This window comes from Hyperolius riggenbachi, chromosome 2 (assembly GCF_040937935.1).
Source record: "Hyperolius riggenbachi isolate aHypRig1 chromosome 2, aHypRig1.pri, whole genome shotgun sequence".
Taxonomy (NCBI): domain Eukaryota; kingdom Metazoa; phylum Chordata; class Amphibia; order Anura; family Hyperoliidae; genus Hyperolius; species Hyperolius riggenbachi.
The window spans coordinates 345158871-345172380 of record NC_090647.1 but is presented as its reverse complement, the minus strand read 5'-3'; the positions used below and the strand labels follow the sequence as shown (position 1 = coordinate 345172380).

The 13510-nt window shown below is 41.0% G+C and overlaps 1 protein-coding gene across 5 annotated transcripts in view; it reads right to left on the bottom strand.

Moving 5' to 3' along the window:
- AMPD2 (adenosine monophosphate deaminase 2) overlaps positions 1-13510 on the bottom strand; it is a 100546-nt gene that overhangs the window by 49434 nt on the left and 37602 nt on the right. For all 5 annotated transcript variants that reach the window (XM_068269522.1, XM_068269523.1, XM_068269526.1 and 2 more), the window contains exons 2-3: positions 6895-7022; positions 4329-4459 (exon numbers count right to left, since the gene is read on the bottom strand). In XM_068269522.1, the coding sequence (XP_068125623.1) occupies positions 4329-4459; positions 6895-7022 (259 nt within the window). The remainder of the gene's footprint in view (positions 1-4328; positions 4460-6894; positions 7023-13510) is intronic.

The window sequence follows — 13510 nt, the reverse complement described above, 5'->3', positions numbered from 1 at the left end:
GAAATCGCGGCAAAAAACGCACGCGGAATCGCATCCGCATGCGATTTCGTCAGCGGTGGAATCCCGGTGATTCGCACCGCACTAGTGGAAACGGGCCCTTAAGGGGCCGGAGACCACTGGTACCGAAGTAGTTAATGTGTTTGGGCCTTAAAGAGAATATGTACTCTAAAATTCTTACAATAAAAAGCATACCATTCTATTCATTATGTTCTCCTGGGCCCCTCTATGCTGTTTCTGCCACTCCCTGCTGCAATCCTGGCTTGTAATTGCCATTTTTATGCAGTGTTTACAAACAAAAGACATAGCAAGTGATAGGCTGAGAGGAGCTCAGTGTGTGAGTCATACAGAGTGTACAGGGGGCCTGGAGAGGGTGTGTATAGCTTCTATCCAATCACAAGCAGCACAGCACATTCCAGCTTGACTGCCTCAGCCCGACAGAGGAGAGAAGATTAGATCATATAACAGAGATAATACAGCCACTGTGCAACTAGGAAAGGCTGCAGTTAGACAGATCATTTCTAATAGACCAGATAATGTATCAAATGTGCAGGTTCAAGAACATTTGGGAAATAGTGATCACAACATGATAACGTTTGATCTGGTGACTGATAGGCCACGGGGCAGCGGGACCACTAAAACTATGAATTTTAGAAAAGCAAAGTTCAATCAAATTAGGCAGGCACTAAGTTTGGTGAACTGGGATAATGTACTACAAGGGGAGGACACTGAAGGGAAATGGCAAGCTTTTAAACGTATTCTCAATCAATATTGTAGTATGTATATCCCATATGGAAACAAAATGTCTAGGAATAAAAAAAGGCCTCTATGGATGAATAGAAAGGTTAGAGATAAAATGAAGAGGAAAAAGAATGCCTATAAGGTCCTAAAACAGGAGGGGACCGAGGCTGCACTCAGCAATTATAAGGAGTGCAATAAAAATTGTAAAAAAGAAATTAGGCTGGCAAAGATCGAAGCTGAAAATCAAATCGCTAGGGATATCAAATCTAACCCAAAAAAGTTTTACAAGTACATCAACTCTAAAACAAGAAAGGTTGACTGTATAGGACTCCTAAAGGATGAGGGTGGGAACTCAATGGTGGATGACCAAGGTAAGGCAGAGTTATTAAATGCTTTCTTTGCTTCTGTCTTCACAAAGGAAACAGCACTGTTGCAAATTACAGAGGCAGAAAAGTCTCAATCTTCTAACTGTAATATTAAATACTTAACGCAGGAAGAAGTGAAGGCAAGACTAAATAAATTAAAAATAGACAAGGTACCTGGCCCGGATGGCATGCATCCTCGGGTCCTAAGGGAATTAAGTTCAGTTATAGATAAACCCCTTTATCTTATCTTTTGTGACTCTCTTTCAACTGGCAGAGTCCCAGTGGATTGGCGTACAGCCCACGTTTTCCCATTATTTAAGAAGGGCAAAAAATCAGATCCAGGAAATTATAGACCTGTAAGCTTAACATCAGTTGTATGCAAACTATTTGAGGGGTTACTAAGAGATACTATACATGACTTCATAGTAGAAAATAATCTTATTTCTCAGCATCAACATGGGTTTACTAAAGACAGGTCCTGTTTGACTAACATGCTCAGCTTTTATGAGGTAGTGAATGCTAATATGGATATTGGGAATGCTGTAGATGTGATATACTTGGACTTTGCTAAGGCCTTCGACACTGTTCCCCACAAAAGTCTGGTGCAAAAGTTGGGGATGCAAGGACTGGGGAAGAGTCTGTGTGCTTGGATAGGGAACTGGCTAATGGACAGAAAACAAAGAGTTGTGGTCAATGGATCATACTCAAAATGGGAGATTGTTAGCAGTGGGGTACCACAGGGGTCTGTACTGGGTCCAGTGCTCTTCAATTTATTTATTAATGACCTAGTGGATGCAGTAGTGAGCAATGTTGCCATTTTTGCAGATGATACAAAATTGTGCAGAATCATCAACTCTCAGGAAGATAGTGTCATAATGCAACAGGATCTGGATAGGATGGCTATATGGGCACATAAATGGCAGATGAAATTCAATGTTGAAAAATGTAAAGTCATGCATTTTGGTCGTACCAATGGTCTAGCACCATACAAATTAAATGGGAGACAGTTGGGGACATCAAACTTGGAGAAGGACTTAGGAGTACTCATCGACAACAAGTTAAATAATCGTACTCAATGCCAAGCCGCTGCAGTTAAAGCTAACAAAATTTTGGGATGCATTAAAAGGGAAATAAAAACTCGAGATGCGAGCATAATATTGCCCCTGTTTAACTCTCTAGTAAGGCCACATCTGGAATATGGAATTCAGTTCTGGGCACCACATTACAAAAAAGATATTGCAGTTTTAGAGCAGGTGCAGAGACGAGCAACAAAATTGATACGTGGGATGGAAGGTCTCACTTACCAAGAAAGGTTAGATAAACTGGGTTTATTTAGTCTAGAGAAAAGACGACTTAGAGGAGATCTAATTAACATGTATACATATATCAGAGGGCAATATAATAGCTTGGCGGATGAGCTTTTTGTCCCTAGGCCTTCTCAAAGGACTAGAGGACATGATCTGCGCATGGAGGAAAAACGTTTTAGCCATTTATTTAGGAAAGGGTTCTTTACAGTAAGAGTGATTAAGATGTGGAATGCATTGCCACAGGAAGTCATTGTGGCAAACTCTATACCTGCATTTAAAGGGGGCTTAGATGCTTTCCTTGAGTTGAATGACATCCATGGCTACAATTACTAGGTAAGGCAGAATGATGTTGATCCAGGGATTTTATCTGATTGCCATCTGGAGTCGGGAAGGAATTTTTCCCTTTTGGGGCTAATTGGACCATGCCTTGTAGGGTTTTTTCGTCTTCCTCTGGATCAACAGGGATATGTGAGGGAGCAGGCTGGAGTTGTACTTTGTACTGGTTGAACTCGATGGACGTATGTCTTTTTTCAACCAAAATAACTATGTAACTATGTAAGAGCACATTAGAACAGGTATAGGAACTTATAGGATAGAAGAAATAAGGATGAAAATGTTGTTACAGAGTCTCTTTAAGGATTTATGCATTACCGTTTTCTGAATGCAGCTGTGTGTAGTGACATCTACAAACAGTACAGTCCTGTGTAGGGGGTGCTCAGACAGGTGTTTAAATAGGGCATGGGCACTAACAGCTGTTTTGCATGCTAAAGAGACGCTTATGTCAATGGCATCATCATTCGGTGATGTCATTGACATGCATCTGTAACAGCCAATCAGGAGCAAAGCAAGCTGCTCAAGCTGCAAGCATTTGTTCTCCCTTCTACACCTTAACATAGTGCAGGCCCTTTCCACTTTGTTTTTAAAAAAGCTTCTGATTTTACAAATGCAAGTACTGTAAAGTTACAATTGGAATCGTGGAATGCACTCATACTGAAAGCGTTTCCAATTTTCTAAAAAAGGCAATTGTAGTTCTGCTGCATTATAACTGTGTTTCAATTGAGGACAACATAGTGAAAATCGCAAAATTCTATTTTTGGAGCGAAAGAACCCTAAAAATGCAGCAAGGGCATGGTAAAAATGCAGTGAAACATGCCATGTACATCATGCCTGAATTTACTGTATTTGTAGTACTAATGGTAAATAGAACATTTTTCAATTTAAAGAGGAACCAAAGTAAAAAAAATAGCTTTGACCACATTGTCCCCACAACAATACAAATAAAAATACAACAATAATACTTAGCTACCCCTCCACCATTGTTTCAATTTTTTCATAAGTGGGTTGCTGCACCAAATTCAAGCTCCCTTCATCTTTAAAATGCAAACTTATAAAAAAAAATAATAATAAAAAAACATGCAAACGTATGCTATTTTTCTGCAATTTTGTTTGCAGTTGCAGTTGCAATTCCAGAGGCCTGTGCAGTAAAGGTCCCAGTTCTCTAAATATCTTGTGCCTCTTTTCTACAGGGTCAGATTTTTCACTTTCAGTACTTTATTAAAGGTGCATACACACGCATTAAGAGTGCAACCCACAGGGATCCACACTTGATCTCTCAGGTGACAGTTTGAGGCCAAGTGGTGTATAGATAGGTTGTGAGGCTACAGCGATTTGTTGCTACGTAGAGGAGAATTTACACAATGGCATATGTCATAGCGGCTTCCAGTGGGAGAAGTAAGGAGAAGAACAATGCGTTCAGCCAAGTTATTCTGGAACTCCACACCTTAAGAGGCTATACACAATGTAAATTGTTATTAGTTACAAACAGCCCTCATTGTCCATTTTGACCAAAAACTGTATAGCATATATACCAGGCTTCAATATTCATTTCTGTTAAGTACAATGCATTTTGTGGTCTTACTTGATATCCTGGCTTATCTGTCTCTCTAGTCGCTGCCTTCGTTCCTCTAGCTTTTCAATAGGGCTCTCCTCTGGAAATTCATATGGAGCAGAACGCATTTCACTGTCCACAAGGGAACGGCTAAAGAGTTCCTGGTAGAGAAGAAAAATATCATTGACTACTAGAAGTCGTTAATTTATGGTAGGCAATCAATTTGATCGTGATGATCACTTTAAAGGTAGCCACACAATACATATTTTTTTTGCCCAATTAGACATTCGATTAGACAAAAATGTGTAATTGAGCAAAAATTGTAGAGGATTTTGGTGTTTGCAATCAACATTATGATGTTAATCATAATGTCAATCGCAGTGCTGAAAACAAAGTTGCATAGTGCATGTCCGGCTTTAGGCCTCTGATTAGCTGGTTAAGGAAGTGAGGTATGGCTGAGTTTTTCATGTAGCGGATCTGCTAGCAAGGAAAAAAAAAATGTTGTCAAATGATTGGCTGATTGTGATCATGTTTTACTTCAGTTCTTTGTAACTATGCCAATTTGGTGGTCTGTTTCATGAATTGGCTCTAAGAGGCTCCCCTGCATAAAATTTACATTTACAGCTTACGTTATGCAAACACACACAAAATATGTACAGTACGTTTTTACTTTTTGTGGTCATTATATTTTTGGTGCACATATTAAGACTTTAATTTGGAAATCATGAGCCTCCAAATGACAAGTTCAACAACCATGAGCCCCCAAATGAAAAACGCAGCAACCAAAATCCACCAAATAACAAATGCAGCAACCCCAAATTCACCAAATGAGAGAAGCAGGACTACACTGTTCTGTAGCAAAAGGGGAAGTGGGACAATTTTGTCTCAAGTTGTAACTTCTAAAGGGTACTTGCATAACTCTTCCTGAGAATCCCTGGTAAAAGGTGATAGTGTGGTGGTTGGTGACTGATAACTGTGTCCTAGGTAAGATAAAATACTTGCCTACAGAGGTACATTTTTAGGTACAGTTTAAACTTTTGGGGACCGCCGCATGTAAAACCTACGCTGCACTTGTGGCTGTCTAAGCCTGATGCGGCGTAGGATTTACGCCACCTGTCATTTTCGCTTTCGACGCGATCGTGCGCACCCGAAAGGGGAGATTATGACATCTCCCCTTAGTGATCAGGAGCCATCATGATTGGCTCCTGATCACGTAATCACTGTGATCACTATCGCCGGAATATTGTAGTGATCACTATTAGAGCTGTGGCGGTAGGGGGGAAAGAAGAGGATCCACTCACCTTCCTGACATTCCCCCAGCGATAGTCGCTCCCATCTGCTGTGGCCGGCCCCGCTCGCTCTGACGTAAGTGTCGGGGTCCCGGCTTGATAATAGCTAGACCGGGGATCCAGCTGCCTGACCCCCCAAGTACACCCACAGCACATCCATCACTCTCCCACCTTAGAAATTTTTAAACGCCCCCTCAAAACTCACTTTTTCCGACAAGCATTCGCTCTAACTTAAGTCATTCACCCTTTGACCTCTTGTCAAGTTTTACTCCTTACTAGATAACCTAAACACACTGCCTGTATGTATCCTGCATACTTCCCCACCTCATGTTTCCCTCCCATTCCTTTAAATTGTAAACTCGCACCCTTTTGTGTCTTGGAATTGTATTCATTTTATTCATCATGTTACATCTGTCATTGTAATCACCAGTTCTGTATTTTGAACCAGTTTCTATATTTGATGTGTATCATTGTCTGTACCATTATGTAGCCCTTGTTGTTTTCCTACTTTGTACAGCACCACGGAATATGATGGCGCTTTATAAATCAGTATTAATAGTAATGTGTGGGGAGCGAGGCCGTGGTGCTGAAGGACAGCACCACAGGGTAAAACCTCGCTTCCCATCGCCCGGAAAAAGGGAGCATTCGTCTGAGTAATGCTCCCTAACGATTGGCCATCACGCAAAGGAAACCGGCAATAGGAATTGCTGGTAATCCTCATGCGATGGCAAGGTGATAATTAGCTTGCATTGCCACCAGCAGGTAAGACAGGGAGTTGCAGGATTCCTAACAAAACTAACTAGCCATAATCAACAAACAAGAAGTATGCTGTGTATACAATGTAACCGCAATAATACGGTGCATTCAGGCAGCTCAGTTTAGTGCTGGACAGCAGACTTGTGTATATGACAAACATAGCTGCATTCACCTTCATCCACGCTGATAAGTTATGGTAGGAGTTATTCTTCCATAAACCCATAAAAAAGCAAGTGAGCTGTGATACCTATATTTCTCTCAATTCAAGATTTGTTTAAAAATAAGCCATAGTTTCTACACCCTTATAGAGGCTTTGGTGGTTTTCAAGAAAACAAATTAACTCAAGCAGAAGAAAACAATGAATCAGACATTTAAGACAAAAGAATGAGAAATCATGCACGCCCGCTGAAACACTACTGAGGACAAATTTATTAATGAAGTACTCCAGTCAAAAATTTGATATTATGCCTTGAAATGTGTTCACTGTATTGCACATTCTGTGAGACACTGAGTAGGATGTAGAATTTAATGAAACCCAAGTCCTGCCATACCTCTGCTATTTCCTTGTATTTGCCCTCCATTGATGTTCTTAGTTCTCGGTTCAGCTGTTTTAGACTATGAGGAGTACCAGAGAAGGATTTGGCTGACTGCAGATGGTGAAAATGGGAGCCACGAAAATCTGAAAGAGACAAATACTGCTCATGAAATATCATTACATACTGAAAGAAACTCTCATATACAGTATTTGTAATAAATATAACATGTAATATTCTTGAAATCAAAATTAAGTACAGAAAGGTTTTTGGATTTACTTCTAGTTAACAAACAGAAAGGATATAATCAAGTACAGTTCTACCAAACGTGGCTATTGACCTTGTGCTGATCAAGCAGCTTCTTATTTATCAGAAGGGTGTATAACTGTTTCTCTGTACTGTATTTATGAATCCTGCCTCTAATAACCTGCAGAGCTTACAGTAAGAGCTTTGTGGGCAGCAGATCGGAGGCTGGACTGTGCGCCAAGCATGCAGTTCAACCCCTTTGCTGAAAGAGGCCTAACTCATTTCATGCTGCATGCTATTTCAGGGCAAAGGGAGAATATCTGTATCTTATAATTTCCAGACATGCACCAGTAAGAAGTGCCCCGAGATACGCTTTATGTCTTAACACTGACGGTGTTATATTTGGGGAATCTTCATACAGTGTATGTTCTTAAAAGATAACAATCTTTGCTCATCCTTGCTATGCAAAACACTTGATAAATCTCTTTTAAATGTATTTTATGGAAGACTTTAATATGCTACAATGAAAAGGAGCTTTTCTTTGTAACAGTTATGCCAAATCACACAAATGTGAAATTAGTTTTCAAGACTAATCTACAGAATAATGTGTATATAGATAGGTCCATAAATACAGTGGTTTGCAAAAGTATTCGGCCCCCTTGAAGTTTTCCACATTTTGTCATATTACTGCCGCAAACATGAATCAATTTTATTGGAATTCCACGTAAAAGACCAATACAAAGTGGTGTACACATGTGAAGTGGAATGAAAATCATACATGATTCCAAACATTTTTTACAAAAAAATAACTGCAAAGTGGAGTGTGCATAATTATTCAGCCCCCTTTGGTCTGAGTGCAGTCAGTTGCCCATAGACATTGCCTGATAAGTGCTAATGACTAAATAGAGTGTGTAATCTAATGTACAGGTGTGTGTAATCTAATGTCAGTACAAATACAGCTGTTCTGTGATGGCCTCGGAGGTTGTCTAAGAGAATATTGGGAGCAACAACACCATGAAGTCCAAAGATCATACCAGACAGGTCAGGGATAAAGTTATTGAGAAATTTAAAGCAGGCTTAGGCTACAAAAAGATTTCCAAAGCCTTGAACATCCCACGGAGCACTGTTTAAGCGATCATTCAGAAATGGAAGGAGTATGCTACTGTGCGTGGATCGGGGGGAGGGCCCTAGAGCTGCACAGCCGCACTAACGCGTATGCGGACTGCGCTGCCGCGGCCATCTTGGGAGAGGAAGGGGAGCCCGACCCCGTCCGTGGGGTCGGGAGCGGCACGGGGGGCGATCAGACTGCGGGGACCCGGCGGAACTGCACGGTGGGCGCGGACGGCGTCCTCCGTGCATTTAAAACTGATTAAGGTACTTATCTTTTTTTCGCTATTTGGGCTCGTAAGTCCTTTAAGAAATGAACCTTATATTTTTATATATATATGTCCAATTCCTTTTGAGCACCTTAAATGAAGGGATCGTGAGAGAGAGAGAGAGAGAGAGAGAGAGAGAGAGAGTATATATACGGTATGTATATATATATATATATATATATATATATATATATATATATATATATATAAAAATGTTAAACTGTTATTTTGCCCTTTAAAGCCCTAGTAGCTCATTAACATCTTTAAATTACACTTGGGGATGTTGTTTCCTAGTAACACAAAGTTAATTAGTCAAGACGTAAGATGCTCAGTATATCGTATTAAATATTTTTTTCTTCATTTAACTATAATAATTTTAGCTCCATATAAGATGATGGTAATAAACTGGACAATGGTTGCTCTGGAGTCTCTTTTAAAGATCAGCTTAACCCACGCAAATGTACCTGCCTGGGTTTGCCTACATTAGCCACCAACATTTGCTTATATTTATAAATGAATCACATGAAAATTGTTGTGTATGAATACCAACAGGTGCAACTGAAACTAATTAATAAGACAATTGACTTTTTATTAAATACTGTCTACATGACATTTGAAGAGACAAATCTAATCTGTAATATGAATAAAACAGAACTAATAATTTTTCCACTGTCTCTGTCCACCTCTCTGCCTAATATAACAATAAATGTTAATAACACCCCTATAAATTCAGTTCCCAAAGCACAGTGTTTAGGGGTAATATTTGACTCCTCTCTCTCTCTTATTCCTCACATTCACTCCCTAACTAGCTCCTGTCATCTCCAACTCAAAAACATATCTTAAATCTGACCTTTTCTCACTCAGAACATAACTAAAATGTTAATACATGCTTATAATATCTTGTCTGGACTGTTGTAACATACTGCTTTGTTGACTACCAACTAACAGATTGGCACCGCTCCACTCTGTACTGAACTCGGCTGCTCAACTCATTTGTCTTTCTTCTTGCTCTTCCTCTGCTGATGCTCTGTCAAGCTCTTCAATGGCTACCAATTAAGCAGACTATAAAGTTCAAACTGATAACCCTAACTTAAAAAACTCTCCACAATATCTTTCCTTTGTACATCTCCTCACTAGTTTCCAGATACCAACCCAACTACAATCTCAGATCTGCACATGACCTTCTTTTGTCCTCCTCTAGAACCACTTCCTCGCATTCACGTACACAAGATTTTGCACGTGCTTCACCGGTCCTCTGGAATTTCCTGCCACAACACACCTGTCCCTTTCCAACCTTTGATATCTTTAAATGCACCCTCAAAACTCACTTTTTCCATCTAGCATACGCTCCACCTTAGGCCAGTTCCCCTTTGACCTCTGGCCAAGTTGAACTCCTATTAGATGACCTAAAACACACTGCCTCTAGGTATTAATGTTGTATACTACCCCACCTCTTGTTCCCCTCTATTCCTTTAGATTGTAAGCTCGCAAGTGCCCTTTTATGTTTTGGAATTTGTTACACATTTCTTTCAAAAGTTTTTATTGCAAAAGATATTATACAAACCATCATATGCAATATGATGATGATAATCATATACTAAAAGCATAGATAATACAGTTGACAGTTAACTATAAACTAGATATTAACATCAAACATGATTGTAAAATAAAGTTACGACACCTCCTCCTCAGAATGTATCTTCATACAACGGAACACAGGACTGTTACACATGAATCATGTGCATTTATACATTAAAGCCCATGATAATACTACTTCCCTCCTACCAATCTGTCTGAAACTTGATTTTAGTATCATTTACCAGAATTTGTTACACTTTTTATTAATATTACAGTACTTTTGTCAATGCAATTACCAGTTTGTACCAACTTTGTATATAGGTGTTTACCGTTGTCTGAATTATTTTGTACCTGTTGTTTATTTCTTACTTTGTACAGCGCCACTGAATATTTTGGTACTTTATGAATCAATAATAATAATAATCTGTAAAATCAGAGTGGCAAGAATTGTACCAGCAAATCATTACATGAGGCTCAGATCACACTTAAACCATTTTTCCAACAACCAGCCAGAGCTGACAGTACAGTCTTCTCAGGTGGTCTGTTGTAGTCCGTTTGGAGTCCCGGAGGTGGATGCAGTCCCCCATAGACTTGTATGGGAAACGCATCCCCTTGTCCAGAAAAATTGTGCAGGTCTAGACTCTGTGTTCCACTCACCACAATGAATCTGTTGTAATCCATCATGTGTGAATGGATCCTATTAATAACATAGATCCGTTGACATCTGTGTTTCTAATCTGGCAAAACAGTCAATATCCAAATGCCCATTTTGCATTGAAGTGTGAACTGAACCTAAACCGAATATTTACATGACCTCATCAGATTGTGAGTTAACAATTACATCTACTTCAATGCAGACAGTCATTAAAACAAACAAAGGCAGATGGCCTAGTGAAGTCTGCAATAGGGGTCTGTTTGTGCGATAAGTAAGCTGCATGTGGACCCATGGCAACCGTTGTGAGAGAAGTATAACACTGTCTTTGTTATATTGTAATTGAAAAGCAGTTCCAGTATTGTCAATTTAATGTCTCACCTTACTGTTGCAAGCCTTGCCCCACTATTTACACTTTGTGCTCCAGTATCAAAGTGATGACTACTTTATAGTTAACAGCCAGTGCCACTTCCATGGGATCCTCTAACTCTATTACTCTTGTGCAAGACTGCCCATTTATAATCTTGCAATCTGCTCCTGTTACAATAAATTGTGCAGGCAAAGTAGCTGTCCACTTCCCAGGACACCCACTCACCTTCTTTTTATTTCTTTAATAGCTGTTCTCCTCTTCTCTGCATTAACAAATACATGACAATGCTTTCCTTCCCATCATCCAAGTCTATGATGATGCATCAAACAGCCAGTTTGTAGAGAGGTGCTGGCCACTGGCATAGCCCCACCAGCAAAGCTTTACACTGGTGCTCCCAGCACTTAAATTCCTTCTACATCAGAACCTACTTCTCAAGAGCAGTAATGGTGATAAATACCTGAGTAGAGATGGCCCGAACCTCCGAGTTTAGGTTCGCGAAGCTCATTTTTCTCTTGGGTATATCACAATGGTACATGGTAGGCAGGCTTCAGCATGTAGTGTTGGTGGTATAGTGGTGAGCATAGCTGCCTTCAAAGCAGTTGACCTGGGTTCGATACCTGGCCAATGTATGTGAGGTTGCTTTTGACATCCTACAAATCGCTAAGCAAGCTCATTTTTCTCTTGTGTATATCACAATGGTACATGCTAGGCTGGCTTCAGCATGTAGCTTTGGTGGTATAGTGGTGAGCATAGCTGCCTTCAAAGCAGTTGACCTGGGTTTGATTCCTGGCCAACGTATGTGAGGTTACTTTTGACATCCTACAAATCCCTAAGCAAGCTCATTTTTCTCTTGGGTATATCACAATGGTACATGCTAGGCTGGCTTCAGCATGTAGTGTTGTTGGTATAATGGTGAGCATAGCTGCCTTCAAAGCAGTTGACCTGGGTTTGATTCCTGGCCAATGTATGTGAGGTTGCTTTTGACATACTAAAAATCCCTAAGCAAGCTCATTTTTCTCTTGGGTATATCACAATGGTACATGCTAGGCTGGCTTCAGCATGTAGTGTTGGTGGTATAGTGGTGAGCATAGCTGCCTTCAAAGCAGTTGACCTGGGTTCGATTCCCGGCCAACGTATGTAAGCTGGCTTTTGATATCCTACAAATCCCTGGAAGACAAGACAAGACAAGGGAGGAGGAGGAGGAGGGTGGAAGGTGCAGGGGAAGAAAAAAAAAAGCACAAGAACAAGATTAGCTCTCTAAAGAGCTGTTGTGGGGTGCTATTTTAGGAAAAGTTTGATTTCATGAGGGCAGCCATCGTTTTGTTGAAAGGAGGTGATCGGGAGCGTGAGACACAGTTCCAACTGTCCTGTGTGCTGATCACCCCTCCCAGGTGCTAGGCAACGTGAATAGCAACAAAGGAAATCCCATCATGCTTTGCACAGCATCAGGGAAAAAACGCCCGGGCAGGTCTCTTTGATCTCCTTCAAGAGGTGGCGCTCACTGTGTACAATGATGATATCACACTAACCATACAATAATTGGATTATCACACTTGTTAGTAAATCATATCATGTATATAATATTTTACAGTGAATTCACCCCCCACAATAATAAGTGAGTCCAAATCTGAAAGGTCTCTTGCTAGATCCACAGGACACCTTCAGCTTCACATATACATGAAAGAATGTTCCTCAGCAATTGACAAATTTCCAAGAGATAGATGGCCACCACCAGCACCCTTTGTGTGCCACTCACCGCATCCACTGACCGCAAAGGTCAGTATAAGCCTTGGGACAGTTCCCGGGTCGTCCCCCACCTCTACGATCAAAACACAGCAACAATTCTCCCAGAATGTCTTCAATATTGAGTTACCTCAAAGGAAAACTCCACATAGGGTAATACCGTTTAAAAAGTGTTTATTAAAACAATCGATTGCACTCACATGTTCCTCAGGTTAATAGTAGCTCAGAGTTTTAGAACGGGCTCTCCCCCGTAATGGTGGCCTAGGCTGGCAGGCTTCGGTCCCCTGGGGCTCACTAACAACACCGCCGCGCGCTCGGTGCACTTTAGGATTCCCCTCCTGGTTCTGTCTCGCCGCCTCCACGCCACTCCGTGATGTCTAATCCCGCTTCCGCATCAGGCTCCGCCCTATCGATTTCGTCACTCAGTGACTCATCGGGCATCCTGATGAGTCACTGAGTGACGAAATCGATAGGGCGGAGCCTGATGCGGAAGCGGGATTAGACATCACGGAGTGGCATGGAGGCGGCGAGACAGAACCAGGAGGGGAATCCTAAAGTGCACCGAGCGCGCGGCGGTGTTGTTAGTGAGCCCCAGGGGACGGAAGCCTGCCAGCCTAGGCCACCATTACGGGGGAGAGCCCGTTCTAAAACTCTGAGCTACTATTAACC